General features: G+C 36.8%; 1 protein-coding gene across 2 annotated transcripts in view; it reads right to left on the bottom strand.

The window, feature by feature from the left end:
- Positions 1-14707, bottom strand: part of LOC134668871 (dual specificity protein phosphatase 22-like) — a 65463-nt gene that overhangs the window by 29441 nt on the left and 21315 nt on the right. For both annotated transcript variants that reach the window (XM_063526349.1, XM_063526348.1), the window contains exon 3: positions 636-760. In XM_063526349.1, the coding sequence (XP_063382419.1) occupies positions 636-760 (125 nt within the window). The remainder of the gene's footprint in view (positions 1-635; positions 761-14707) is intronic.

The following is a 14707-nucleotide window of genomic DNA, read 5'->3' on the forward strand; positions in this document are numbered from 1 at the left end:
ATTTCCAGCTGTATTATTGTTCATTTTAGTATGGAATTTGACAATGACAGCGACGCGTTCAGTACCGGGAGTGCAGCTGCGGTTAGAAATGGAATGTTACCAAAAAGTTGGTCAGTATGACCTACACTTTATATATGTCTTAATGATTAGGCATATTCGAATATACTATTATATCATTAGCTATTAGTGAGAAAGCGGCCATCTGACTATACAGGCCCTTGCCATGCCATTGCCAACATGCCAATCGCTAACGCTACGTAGTGAACGAAACGAAAGAAATGAAACTACTGTGTGTGTGTGTGTGTGTGTGTGTGTGTGTGTGTGTCTGTGTGTGTGTGTGTGTGTGTGTGTGTGTGTGTGTGTGTGTGTGTGTGTGTGCGAGCCAATCATGCAGTCTAATGTTACGACCAATCGCGCGCGTGATGCGAACTCATCAACCAATCGCGTTGTGGCGGTGTCACACCGCTGTATTGGCATCATCCATGCCCCATTCTTATTGCCCGTAAGGCCAGTCCTTAGATATTGCGGCGCTCCATGAACCAAGCACGGGGTTTTGGCGGCCAAGTGTGAATAAATTGTGAATCCCATAAGTATGTACCTATACTAGGTACCTATGGATGATAATGGATACTTACCAATGAATGAGTACGTGTCCGTCCCTGAGCCGCGCTGCGTGGATGAAGTCATTGCAGAGAGCGAAGTATTGAGTCAAGTTCTGGTCTGGAGAGTCGGACGCCATTATACAGAGGTAGTGTTTATCCTGTGAAGAAGATAAAGGTCTTATTAATAGAAGTATTCATCTTAACATACCGACTAAACGTTCTCCTTGAAATTGAATCGAAAATTTAAAATAGCTTAAATAACATATTTTGATAAGCTTAATTGTAATTCCTTCGTCACTTATGCATATTATTATGGAGTATTAGGTGGGGGGGGGGGTGGTCTCTTAGAGTGAGCTTCAAAACTGAATAAATATAGGTACATAGCAACATTTTTGTAATTTAGGGGTTCATCATCATTCATCATCATCATTTTAGCCTATTTACGTCCCACTACTGAACACAGGCCTCCTCTCATGCGCGAGAGGGTTTTTGGGCTATAGTCCCCACGCTAGCCCAATGCGGATTGGGGACTTCACATACACCTATGAATTTCTTCGCAGATGTATGCAGGTTTCCTCACGATGTTTTCCTTCACCTAAAAGCTAGTGGTAAATATCAAATGATATTTCGTACATTAGTTCCGAAAAAGTCATTGATACGAGCCAGGATTTGAACCCGCGACCCCCAGATTGAAAGTCAGACGTCATATCCACTCGGCCACCACTGCTTCTTACAGAATTTAGGGGTTACAGATTCAAATTCAAATAGCGTAGCGTTAATTCAAGAAGCGTGTTCGTGTTCGTGACAGATAAATTTTTGAATCTACTGCAACACATTAAACAATGCGATCGATGCGGCTGTTTTAAAACAGTTTATTAGCGTGATGTGTTTGAAAGTGTAGGTTAAGCGGCAACGGTACATTCTTTTAAATACCATTAAATAAAATCTTTGTTTTTAAAAATTCTCTCTATTAAATCATTGTACCTAGATATGTCAGTCCGGAAAATCTAATCCTATATAAAGTCAAATAAGTCAAGTCGAATTGGCTCCGGCATGCCCAATATTAGGTATGTTTGACTCGCACTGTTAGGTTACTTATTACTATATTAAAATATTATATGGAATTTAATTAAACCATAAATATTAGCTTCGGCATGCCAAATATGTATGTTTGACTTGAACTATTAAGTTACTTAATAGATTTTCTGTAAGGTTGCTCTATCAAAAATATTATATGGATTTTAATGTAACCATAGCCGAGAGTTGGTTAAAAACATTTTTACAGCAAAAACATCAAAAACAACATTGTGTAGCGAAGCCGCTCGGGGCTAAAAATGTCAAGTAGATTTTTTCCTCATTATGCAAACTTCTCATAACTTGTGACTCTGAATTTAACGAAGCTTTTTTTAGATCGTCGCACTTGGGCATGGTATACTCTGTCAAGCCATTTACGCCAGTAGAATGGAGCGGCAAATTTAAAAAACGTATGCGCGAACGGTTATCGTCCCATAGAAAATTTCAATTTCGCGCCATTTTCTACTGATAAACCTGCTTGACCGGCTATATATTTAATTTTATAAGTTTTTAAATTTTATAAACCTTACCCAACGCCAAATGAGTAGGTAGGTACCTAATTATCAAAATCGATAAGTTTTAGAGTTAATCGCAAACAAATAAGCAAATAAGTATACTATCAAGAAACTTCGCTAGGGTCCGAAAGTAGTAGGTACGGTAATATAAACACATCTATCTAAGAATATTATGCATACACATGTAGTAAGAAAACATCTTGTTACACACCATACTTACATAATATTTAGAGCTTATGTTATGTGGTAACTAAACCAACGAAAATATTGATCAAAACTTCAGCACCTTTTTCTATTATTCACGGCACATTCATTCCCGTTAGTTCACTTCCCACATTACCCAGAAATAAACTTTAAAAATAAATCTCATATTCTAGCGACAAGCAGTATCAGTCCGCTGGGAAGGGACCTCATTTTAATTTAAATGTCGACTCACTCCCCGTGGCTCTAACTTCTAGACAAACTTCCCTCTATAGCCGCCGGCCGCTATAGAGTGCATAGTTTATCGCGTCAGAAGTTTAGCGCTTAAAACTTTAAAACTAGAAACTTTTCTGCAATATTGATACCTAATTAAATATTTTTTTAAATAGTTAAGCACCTAATCAAAGATTATATATCTTTGTATTATATAAACTTGTTTGGATTATAAGCACCTTGGCGACATAGGATATAGGATTTGGCAGCCATAATTGTGTTTTTAGTTTTAAGATATATATTGTAATCATATTGCATACTTACTTACTTATATGCCTGACTAAACCCATTTCACGATTCACGATTCATATTTTTTTAAAAAGAAAAACGTTTTATCAAATACAGATTTTTCTCATAAATCCATTTGACATTTAATAAAGAAAAGAAAGGTGTCATGCAATATGCGGCCTTTAAATATAATATTTATTTATATTCTGCTTTGTATATTCCATTTCGACGTCTACCAGAGGCACTTTTGTGTTGAATCATGACTTGACGTTGTTGATATGTTATGGCTGATAAAACTCGATCTGTTTTCCCTTCTATCTGTCAAAACCTACATTAAATCCTAGCGATCTTTTGTACTCCCATGTGAAGTTTCACTGACTCTGGGCTTAGCAACTTTCCATCCATACATATAATGTGATTGAGCCAACTTTGTGTATACTTATTTTGTTACCAAACTTCTAATGTATATGCAAATTGATGTGTGAAAACGTTTGTTATAGCGAAACAAGCTTCACAATACTTAAGCGTTATGTTGATAGATTATTTGTCGCAACTGTAAGCAATGTTAGACGAATTCAAAGAAAATTAAAAAAGAAAAAAACCTGCTAAGATGTTTCCGCAAAGTTTTTTAAACGTCAAGCAAAATCAAGTTACGGTTAGTGGTTAAACGCTAATCCGCCAAACCATCCGGCCACCGCGAGCAACGTTACTTCAATTTAAAATTAAGTTCGACTTCCGCTATAAACTAAACTTATACTAAACTTTGCTTATGCCATTTACTAGAGCCTTTTTTTGCTTTGAGTCCACTTTGATGCAATATAGTAGGTAATTTTAGGTACTTTCTTGGTCGCCTGAAAACGAAAACTACGTTGCATATTTACCGCTGTATACCTAACCTTGTAGTAGTAGTAATCACTTTATTGTAAACGTAAACAACACAGATTTACATAAAATTTACAGAAATAAAGGTAGAAAGGCGAACTTATCCCTATAAGGGCCTCTTCCAACTTCTTTCCTATAATATAGGTACATATTACAACAACGTTGCCCGTTTTGTACGATAAAAATAATATTTGGGTAAAAAAACTCGAGGAAACACAAAAAAGAAAATAAAGATGATACGCAGTTGGCAAATCTATACACATTGTTGTAATAAATTACATAGAGATGCTGCGACGGTAGCAGATGTGTCAGATTAGAAATCGCATACATTATCCGAAACAAATACTCGTAAATCACGTCAAACCACAACAGCTTTTAGCAGACGTTACGCATATTAATTGGTTTATTGTAAAGTTGCACAATTCCGTTGCTGCATTAAAATTATGTTGGTAACGTATTGGTTACAAGAGTTCATTCTAGAGCAAAGAAGAGCGTAATACGTGCACTCGCAATGCAAAATTTGGAGTTCAGAAACATTATTTTACGTTTAATTAACTACAGAAATCTAACTGCTAACACAAGACGACCAATTTGATCGCCCCACCAAGCGTAATAATCATAGATGACAATAGAAAAATTATATCAAATTTCAAGTTCAATGTATTTTCCAATGTGACTTAGGGCGACTGCTATAAGCCCTCCATTAGTAACTTAGTAACACTCTTAAGTCTTAACAAATCCGAAAGAAACAAGGCAATAGAAGTGTCTTATTGTTAAGAGTGGCCAATTACTATGGAGTTGTATTTATAAAGTTCCTGAAAACAATAAATTTAAAAACATTTTCTTGAGGCTGTTATGCACTTATGCATGGCGATGAGGGATTAGTATTTCTATACGCACAACAGATTTGTAGCTACCACAGTTCTGAAGCTGCAGTAGTATACCTAGAGTGGCGTAACGTACCTACATATAATGGCTCCTCTACACGATGGGCCAACACCGGCCATTCCAAGGGACGCATTTATCCGTTAGAGGGAGCATGTGATTTTGGTATCTCATTCTACCGCATGGCTGCGTCCCCTGGAGTGGCCGGCGTTGGCCCATCGTGTAGAGGAGCCAGATAACGCATAAAAGCTCGCAACCTATAATCCAAAAAATAGGATTGTTTTTGTCACAAATCATAACAAATGGCGTTACAATACCTATATCCACCGGTCGGCGCGCCGCCGTGAATAAGTGATGAAGCAAATAGATTTGTATGATCGCGTCGACATCGGGGACGGACGGACGGACAAATTTCACGAGTCGCACTGGCGCCGCGTATTCGTAAAATATTTCCAGTATAGGTACGCTACGGTGCCTGCTGTACAGAACCTCAATTTTTATACTCTGTATCTTTAGGTATTTAAATAAAAGTAAACAAAATCTACCCTCAAATGGCTCCTTAAGCCAATAGTTGAAGGTAGATGAAAACATTACAAGATCAAATAATGTAGGTAAAAGTCAGGTCGTTCAGTGACAGATCCAGGCGGTTTTGTATTTGGTCGGTTAACCAATAAATGTTATAACTACCCGAAATGTACAAATTGTTTGTTTACTTTATTTAAATACCTAAAGATACAGCCTATAGGCAGAACGTACTAAGTACAACATAGTTTCGTACTAAGAGCGGCTTGTAGACATAGCTGATAGCTGTTGCCTGAAAATGTGATAGATAAGTACATATCTATTATTATAAGCTGTTTTAACATACTAGGCTGATAAAGAAAAGGTTACATAGAGAGTCTTTTAAATAACCTACCGCGTTTTATTTCAGTAAAAACGTTAACTTCGCGAAAATCGGTGAAAGTCGTAAATCTGTAAAAGGTTCTCGCTAACGTTGAAAAGCTGTTAATTTTCCGAGAAACCCAAACCAGCGGAAAGAAATAACCCACACAAAGGTAGCCCTGTATAAATCACGATTACACGATGCATGTTGTTACATAAGCTTTACTATATACTTATATGTAACTATAGTGGGTATTGGCCGGCACTGCGGACCGTACTTTCATGACACGTCATGTGAATCATAAAGCTTTAAATCATGAAAAGCCACTTTTGTTGAATTACGAACCTTGTTTTACAGCTTGGTTTGAGCTTAAATTTACCGAAAACTTGAGTGATAAAAAAAAGTCCTATAGGTACCACAACCCTTTCAAGAATATATGGAGTACTTACCTATGTAATATAACCATTAAACCCCATAATACCGTACATAATTGTTGTAACTGATATCACTAACATCTGAAAGTAGGTACCTCAACGTTCTAGTGTTTTACGCTAGTTTTACCAATAACTAGTAGCCACCTTCAATCTTAATTCCTAGGCTGGATGATAACTGGATATAAATAGCAAACTAGATATTGGAAATAGGCTATAAAATATTTAGTACAATTACTTAAATGATTATCAAACATTTTGCAAATAACACTTGTATATTAAATTGAAACTATGTACTATGTAAGTTAGTCATACTACTATAGTCTTAGCAAACTATCGTTTAAATTCAAGAGAAACCCGTCAATGCCCGACCGTCGATGAGACGCGGTCCAAAATCCGACTAGATTTGCATTGTAAAGCGTTTAACTCGACAATTTGCGTCAAATTACATTTTTCTAGTAAATTGCCATTCGGAAATTTGCACAAATTAAAATCTTTCTAGAACAATAAGAGCGTTGAACGTTCGGTAAATAAGAGTCATTGTTTGCACTTTGATCTGGGACACTTGGCTAGGACAATAGACTGAACCGCGGTGAAAATAGGCGCCAGTTTTGGATTCTCATTAGCCTTTTCTTAACGAAGTTTCTAAACCATTACCGGCCACTATTGTCGCCTAGAATGTATTGTTTCATTTTATTATATTGTCAATAATAGTTTTTAGTATTTTCTAATCTAAATCTAGAAAACATTTAAAATTCCACCTAAAAGAAACTGTTACTTTTGTAATTTTATATAAGTGTTATTTTTATATTTCCTACATTTATAATATAGTTAAATGATTATGCCTTCACAGCAGAATATTGCTGACTTATATAGTTAGAAATGGATTAAAGTAGGTACCATAGAAAACAGACCTCACAACGCTACGAGACAGTATTGAAAACTAAAAACCAAAGTTAGAATTACGACGATGTTAAGTATTAAAAATGCCTAGACGCGTAAAAATAAGAGTGGCAGTCAAAGCTAACAATTGACATAAACTTTCCATTAAATAAAATGACAAATAATACGTATGCAACCATATTTGCACCAAAAAACAGCCAAGTGCATTACTATTCTAACAACCTAACGGTTCGCATATAAAAAGCCATGTATGACGCGAGAAACCTATTTGAATGTGGAAGCTTCCGGCGCCATTTGCAATATTCATGAGCAGGGAAATTCTTACCACACTGGCCAGCAATCTTACATTTCCAATATGGAAAAAAATGCTGCGGTTTGCTTTGAGATATATTATTACTTAGCGTAAACAAGTAATCTATTTGTAATGGAGTAATTTCAAAGTTACTTAGATAAAAATATTTAGTCCAACAATGAGTAACAGGGTCAGGATATTTTAGTACATACTAATCCCTTTATTCAAAAACGCGCCACAAGCCTCAATTAGCCAAAATAATGTGTTAATCTGTAATTTTTATGTATTTGCAAGAAAACGATAAAACATAAATTAGCTTGTAAAGTTTTATGACTAAGGGGTAAGTCGCTAGATTTATTTCGAACGTGCTAAACATACAGAGAAGCGTAATACATGTTAGTATACTTATGGGAAAAATAAAAGCAATAAACCAAAAATATTTCTGAAAGTAATTGTTACAAACTGCCGACAATTACTTTTACTGCTGCTGTTAATGATACCGCCCTGCCGATAATTGCCAAGTAAAAATACCGTTTTACTATATACCCCACCCTAATATGAGAATGTAACCACCACCCCATATGTGTATGTTGCAATATGGAATTTATCCGTTCAGATACATGGTTGCTTTTGCAATAACTTGGTACCTACAGAAAATACGGCTAGAAAATTAAGTGGTCGAAATGCTGCTATAAAAATGTAGGTACATTATACAAGATTGCGGCAATATATATGTTGCAGTCAAAATTGTGAAGTGGTCAAAAGAACTTTTAACCGACAAAAACAGGCAAAACTGCTTTTGACTGAGCATGTTGGTCAAAAGTAGTTTTACCTGAAAATCATACCTATTTCTGGCAGCAGTTTCGTTTATAGGGCGTAGCAAAAAAAAAAAACCCTAACCTACCTATCTCTGGGAACAGTTTCGTTTTTTGGGCGTAGCAAAAAAATATATAACCCTAACCTACCTATCTCTGGGAGTACTTTTGACTGATAGTAACAGTCACAATTACTATTAACCAATGATTTTCAGGTAAAACTACTTTTGACCAACATGCTCAGTCAAAAGCAGTTTTGCCTGTTTCTGTCGGTTAAAAGTTCTTTTGACCAGTTCACACTTTTGACTGCGACATATATATACATACTTCTAAACTGCTTGAAACTATGGACACTTATTAAATCAAGCTAAATTTATATACCAACTGACTCGAGAACGAGAATTCGACCAAAGTTAAGACGGGAAACTAGGACATTAAAAATACCTACAACAAACGGTCTTTAAGAAAAATGCATTTAACCGATTTAAGACCGAAGTGATCCCATAAGAGCACCGTGAACAAAGTTTTGTAAGTACGATGCTCTAAAAATAGACCTATAGGCCCCGTGCATGAATTATAGAGGGCAGCTTAGGAGCCATCAGATTTTTGGCGCGAGGCGTATATGTGCCGTTTATGCTTCCGATGTAGCCCACAAAATGGCAGAACCTACTAAGCAGAAGGAAACGTACCGACGAGAAAGGTAGATGGTAGCACTTGCTTTGGCAATGTACATGTGCACATATGTTTCTGATTCAGGCCACAAGATGGCAGACCCTCCAACGCGCACGGTCCCTATAGGAAATAGACACCTAAATAGTGACAAGTGAATACTTAAATGACAAAATTCATTAAGCAATGACGTTCTGCTTACAAGCCACATCTGCCACAAGATACTATTCGTAGGTACTTCTGTAACTTATTATCACTTTTCCAAAGTCATTTATCAAGTCGGAGTCGTTAGCCATTCCTTCACCAAAATTCTGTGCCAAACAAATGCCTTTTCATGGAATAAATTGTGATAAGATGAATGGGATATTTATTTATACATTCGATGGATGTTCGACAAAGTATCAGCAGAAATACATGAGTTTCTCTTGACAATTTGCCAGAAAATGTTTTCGTATCCTTGAAATCCGATCGACTAGGTGGAGGCCTATTCGAAATGTACAAATCACAACTTGATTAATCAAACAATTTCCTTGCAGTGCATTTCGTCGTGTCTCTATTGGTGCCCACACGGAAGAAAGAAAGAGCGCGCCGGTGGGTGCGCACGAAATGCACTATGAGAAGAGTATGTACAGTCACCAGTAATAATATGTTACACAATGAAGGCCGCAAAAATATCTGACACGATCTTATTTGTAGAGCCATAAGAACGTGTCACATATTTTTGCGGCCTTCGAAGAGTAACATATTATTGCAGGTGACTGTACTCGTATAGGTACCTACTTGAAAATAAGTGTAAATAAAATTCAGACAGAGTTCTTTGAAGTTCGCATGGCAGACCTCGAGTTGTATAAGTAGCACGATATATCTCTGCTATAAAAGGACCTGTCAAAAGCCTTTTTACTCAGTCGAGGTCAGGAACTCCCTTGAGATACTTCTGCAAATTGAAAATGGTGTATTATATTAAAGAAAGTATTATACCTATTGCTATATTGCTAACGCAATCGGCAATACAAAGATGTGGGTTCGAATCCTACGTTGACCAGAGTTGATCATCGTTGATTTTTAGGGTTCCGTACCCAAAGGGTAAAACGGGACCCTATTACTATTTCATTGTGATTGACATCTGTACCTACATACAATTTATAAAGTGTAAGGTCAATGTGGAGAAGACCGTCTATAAGGTAAGACCATGGAAAAACAAAGAGTTTTTTTAACTGTTGCGTTTAAATATGTAGTTACCTACCTACTCCACTTACAGAAAGTCTGTAGAGCAGGAGGAGTTAAAGATCGTCTTTAACGTTTTTAAGGGTTCTGCTCTTTAATTTTGACGTAGTTACGTAATGTGCTTATTATAGCACAGGGTGTCATAATGGAGCACCAGACCGACAGACCTGCTAGCATGAGTTGCGTTCTATCGCGCGATTCCATACCTCTAGCGCGAATTCAAGTATGGACTCGCGCGCGAGAACGCAATTTATGCTAGGCCGCCAGATGTACTGTAAAAAATATTATTTATTGTATATATAATTTGATTTATGTATTTTAAAAGACGTCTTAAAAAGAAAATCTCCCTGTCGCCGAAAGTGGAGGGCTAAACAAAAAGCTCTTAATTATGTTAAACGGCCGCTGAAGACGAAAATTCTTCATTGTGTAAAAAGAAAGACCACGGTCACACGATACAATTTGCCTTAATGGAAAATAATGGAGGTTCTTTAGTTCACCAATAAACAAGTGCGTACCTATATCTATATTAGGCTACAAAATTCCAAATACACATTGAAATATTTAAGACTTCTCACATGAAGTACCTTTTTAAAGATATAAACAGGACAATCTGATATATTACGATAGCAGGTGTATCTTTAGCTCCGTCGTGGTAAATAAGTACCTATTACCAACAAAGGTAAGGCTATGGTCGTAGCGCTACATTGTAGCCGACAACATGGGTTTCCCGGTAGGTATGTAGCGAAACTTCTTCGAGAAAGCAAAACGACAACTATCGTGATTAGCGCTGAATGAACGACTCAAAATTGCAATAATTAAAAAAATGTTTGAAAACTGAGGGAGGTTCAAATAGTCCTAAAAAAAGGCATCTACTCATGTGCTATAAAACGATCTACCCGCACAATGACCTAGTTAGCTACGACTAGTTTATCTTTAGTCCAAGTTTACAAGAGCGTGCGACCTTCCAGAGTTCAAACATGAGCGGGTCAAGTCCATACATAATACCGTCAAGATTTTACTCAAGGGAATCGTTTTTAGTAACTTAGATAGTTGTGATTTATAAGTATACTCGACTACTTGTATATCAGTAAATGATATGAAAGTTACGCATTTATACGTAACAGACGTTTTTGCTGGATTGATGGAAAATTAAGGATGGCCTTTTTTAATTTTTAGATAAGTACCTACTTTGAAAGCTCAAGTACTCTCATGGTATCAAGTTATGTAAGTATAATTAGTTATTTTTTCTTTTCTCTTAATATTGTTTTTTTTTTTCATGATATAGGAGGCAAACGAGCAGACGCATCACCTGATGGTAAGCAATTACCGCCGCCCATGGACACCTGCAACACCTGAAAGGTTGCAAATGCGTTGGCGGAATTTAAGATGGGAGTAACTACGCTCTTTTCTTGAAGGTTTGAAGGTCGTATCGGTCCGGAAATACCGCAGCGAGGTTGGCTGTGCGAGGCAGGATGTGGCTGGAGAAACGCACGGTTGCCAGTTCCGTAAATATAGTTACTTTCAAAATAAAGTCAACCCCAAAAATGCTACACTTTTACTACTATTACTTAAGCTTCATGCCGTTTTTCACAACTTTTTGCAACTTGACTCGTAGTGAAGTCCCAAATGATACCTATCATCAAAATTATCGTGAATACAGATTGTTTTTTCTTTTTAATTCAATTTACTAACTTAATATACATTTTTTTTTTATAAGCTTAAAACTATACTATTTAGGCGACAAAACGGCGTGCCTACGTTGAATCGTCGTGGGGAATTCCAGCGACTATTCAAATTATGCAAAACCTAGCTACACCTATTACAAAATGTAGATAACATTCCGAATTCAGCCTTACGAGACATCTAAGTCACATTAAGGTCCCGGCAGCTTTGCCGCAGGTTTACCTTTAGTGCCGCTATTTGTCTAGCTACACGAAATAAAGAAAACCTTAGCGTAATCCTGACAAAACGGCCGGCGCAGCGCTAAAAGCTTGGGTGTGTTTTGCTCTAGTAATAAGCAAAAAGGCCATTAGACAATGCTTAGAATGATGTATTAGGTTATACATAAAGGCTTGACGAGGTAAAAAGTGATAAGGTTTAGGGGTATTATACCAGTTATACCTATGCTTTAAGTATTTTCTGCACAAGATCTTTATAATACCTATGTACATCGCAGATTATGTAAGTTTTAAGTAAGTTATGGTATATTTATAGAAGTAGGAACAAAACGTCTTCTGATAATGTCGATTGGAATCTAAGGTTTAGGCTGCATTTCGACCAGACATGTGCGAGGATGCATTGCGAGGGGTGTGTTTGTTGTTTTCCTCTTTCAGCGTGCAGTGATTATATTGATTCTTAAATACATATCCCTCGGTCGGTAGGTCGAAACGCAGCCTTAAACTGTTGCATGACTCAGGGGCAAGGAGTTGGTGCGACATAGTCTGTCATACAACTGCATAGTCTTACAAGCCTATTAAATAATTTATTCATATTATATATACAATCACACAACTGGATACAATTTTTCATATGGAATTGCGTGCAGTTAATGCCTTGCTATTTCTCTGAAGCCTTTTAGGCTTCGTTCACACGGCATTGTCCTGCACGAAAAATATGAAGGCATTTTAACGAGTCAACGAACGCAAATTAGGGCAGAGGGTTGGTTTAGCTACGACTCGTTAACTATTGCCTCGGTTGACACCACCTGCCCCATTCTTCATATTTAAGCCACTTTGATTAGACCTCCAAATTTGTGGTAAGTGTCTGTAATCAGGGTCAGTTGTACTGGCCGTAGCTATTTTTTGCAGCGTATTAGAATAGCTTCGTGAATTTACGGGTTTTAGTTCGAACGACCATTAGTTTACGTTAAAAGTGATTAACCTACACGAATTCAGTTTCTAGGAAACTAGTAAAGATAAATTGATATGCATGTGCGGGACAACAATTTCTGATTTCTACCTAAAATAAGTAACACACTTTACTTTCATGATTATATGTATAAGTAATTAAGTATGTCACATGTAATTAATGTGATGACGAACAACGCATTGAACGATGCATCAAATGGTGCGGTCCAAACGCAAAATCAAACATAAATAGTTTTTGCTAAGTAAACAAAAGAAAATCTCCTCGTAATAGCATTTACATTCATTATAATTTATAACACAATTCCATTCATTCATATAATTCAATTCATTCAAATATTTACATTGTTTGATCTAACTGTAGATTTCTCTCTCGGCAGTTCATTGAGAATAATCTAAAGCTACGAGTATTTCAATACGACGGGAAAAGCGTCTCTAAGAAACTAAACCGCCTCGTTTTGTTTGCTGAGGCACTGGGAAAAGTGGATTTAGTGCTCGTAGTAACAAAGTGGGAAAATGGACCTTATCGCGTCACAATAAGGTATTTTTGCGGCTTATGGTAAAATGCTGTAAGGTATCTTTTGGAAAATGATACAGTTAACGACATCCTTCCGGCGCACACAGCGGGATTTAATTAAAGTGATTATATATATATCTCGTTGAGATAAATTAATTACACGCCACTCTTGCCTAGCGCTCGTGCTGAAATGTAAAAAAACTAAGGCAAATTAATCCCTATAGAGGCAAAAGCTGGAAATTGTACATATTATGTGACATCTGAAGCCCACTGTGCAGTCTACCGAGTTGAGTACCTATTTAATGTTACGTTAGAGGCACATTGTGTATAATAGTTAATATACTTTATGAGATATTATTTCAAAAATAGTTCTATCATAATAGCGGTAGGTAGGTATTTTGATCTAGCAGTTCAGGTCGAAGAAAGCTTGAAACACTAGGTACTTACTATAATATGTACAATGTAGCTCAAAATATATTAACCCTCTGAATGTAAGTATTATTCTGACACATCCCTAGAGGATTCGCGTTGCCCTTCAGTCCATGTATAGCCGGTTAAACCTGACCCATTTTGTAATTACCATATTGAATTAGTTTAATTTGTTAATGAGTGTGAGTGACATAAGGGTCTTCATCGTTACACACGTACAGTTAGTAAAAAAAAATGTCTGCTACGTGTTACAAAGTTATAAATTACTGTAGATAAGTAGATAATTTTAAGTTGAATTTTTGGCACTGACTATGACTAATGGCGATAATATTTCAAGTCTTCAACGAAAGAAGAATGTAAGACAGTATTTTTTTAAGCATTTTATAACTAAAGTTAAGCCAGAGCTATAAATCATTAGTAGAGGTATTTTTAGATACTTACAAGTATTTTAATTTCAGAATACAATTGATGTTATCTAAAATAATCTAGTGATTTTTCACGACCTTAATGTTATGATGAATAGAGATGCAACGGATAGTTGTTTGGCCGGATACCGGATACCGGATATCCGGCCTGGACACTGGCCGAATATCCGGTATCCGGCCGCCGGATATTCGGCCGGCGGAACTATACCTACATTTCGGTTTTTCAGGTGCGCATTCTGCAGGTTTGACCTGTTTCCTAGTAAACGTTCGCGCGGACTCATTTCTAGGTTCAAAATGAGTGCGCGTGCAAGTCAGTGGAATGATTAAATTGTTTTAAAATAATAAACAAGTACGATTATGACCGTGTCTGTTTCTTAAATCCAATTTGTTTACTCCGAAATCAAGCAATGTTACTATCCGGTATCCGGCCGGATAGCAGGTCACTATCCGGTATCCGGCCGGATAGCAGGTCACTATCCGGTATCCGGCCGGATAGTAAAATAATGGCCGGATAGGCCGGATACCGGATAGTAACCGGATATCCGGTGCATCTCTAGTTATGAAATACCTATGCTACTTGTAGTTACCTACTTTA

Source organism: Cydia fagiglandana, chromosome 11 (genome assembly GCF_963556715.1).
Source record: "Cydia fagiglandana chromosome 11, ilCydFagi1.1, whole genome shotgun sequence".
NCBI classification, from domain to species: Eukaryota; Metazoa; Arthropoda; class Insecta; order Lepidoptera; family Tortricidae; genus Cydia; species Cydia fagiglandana.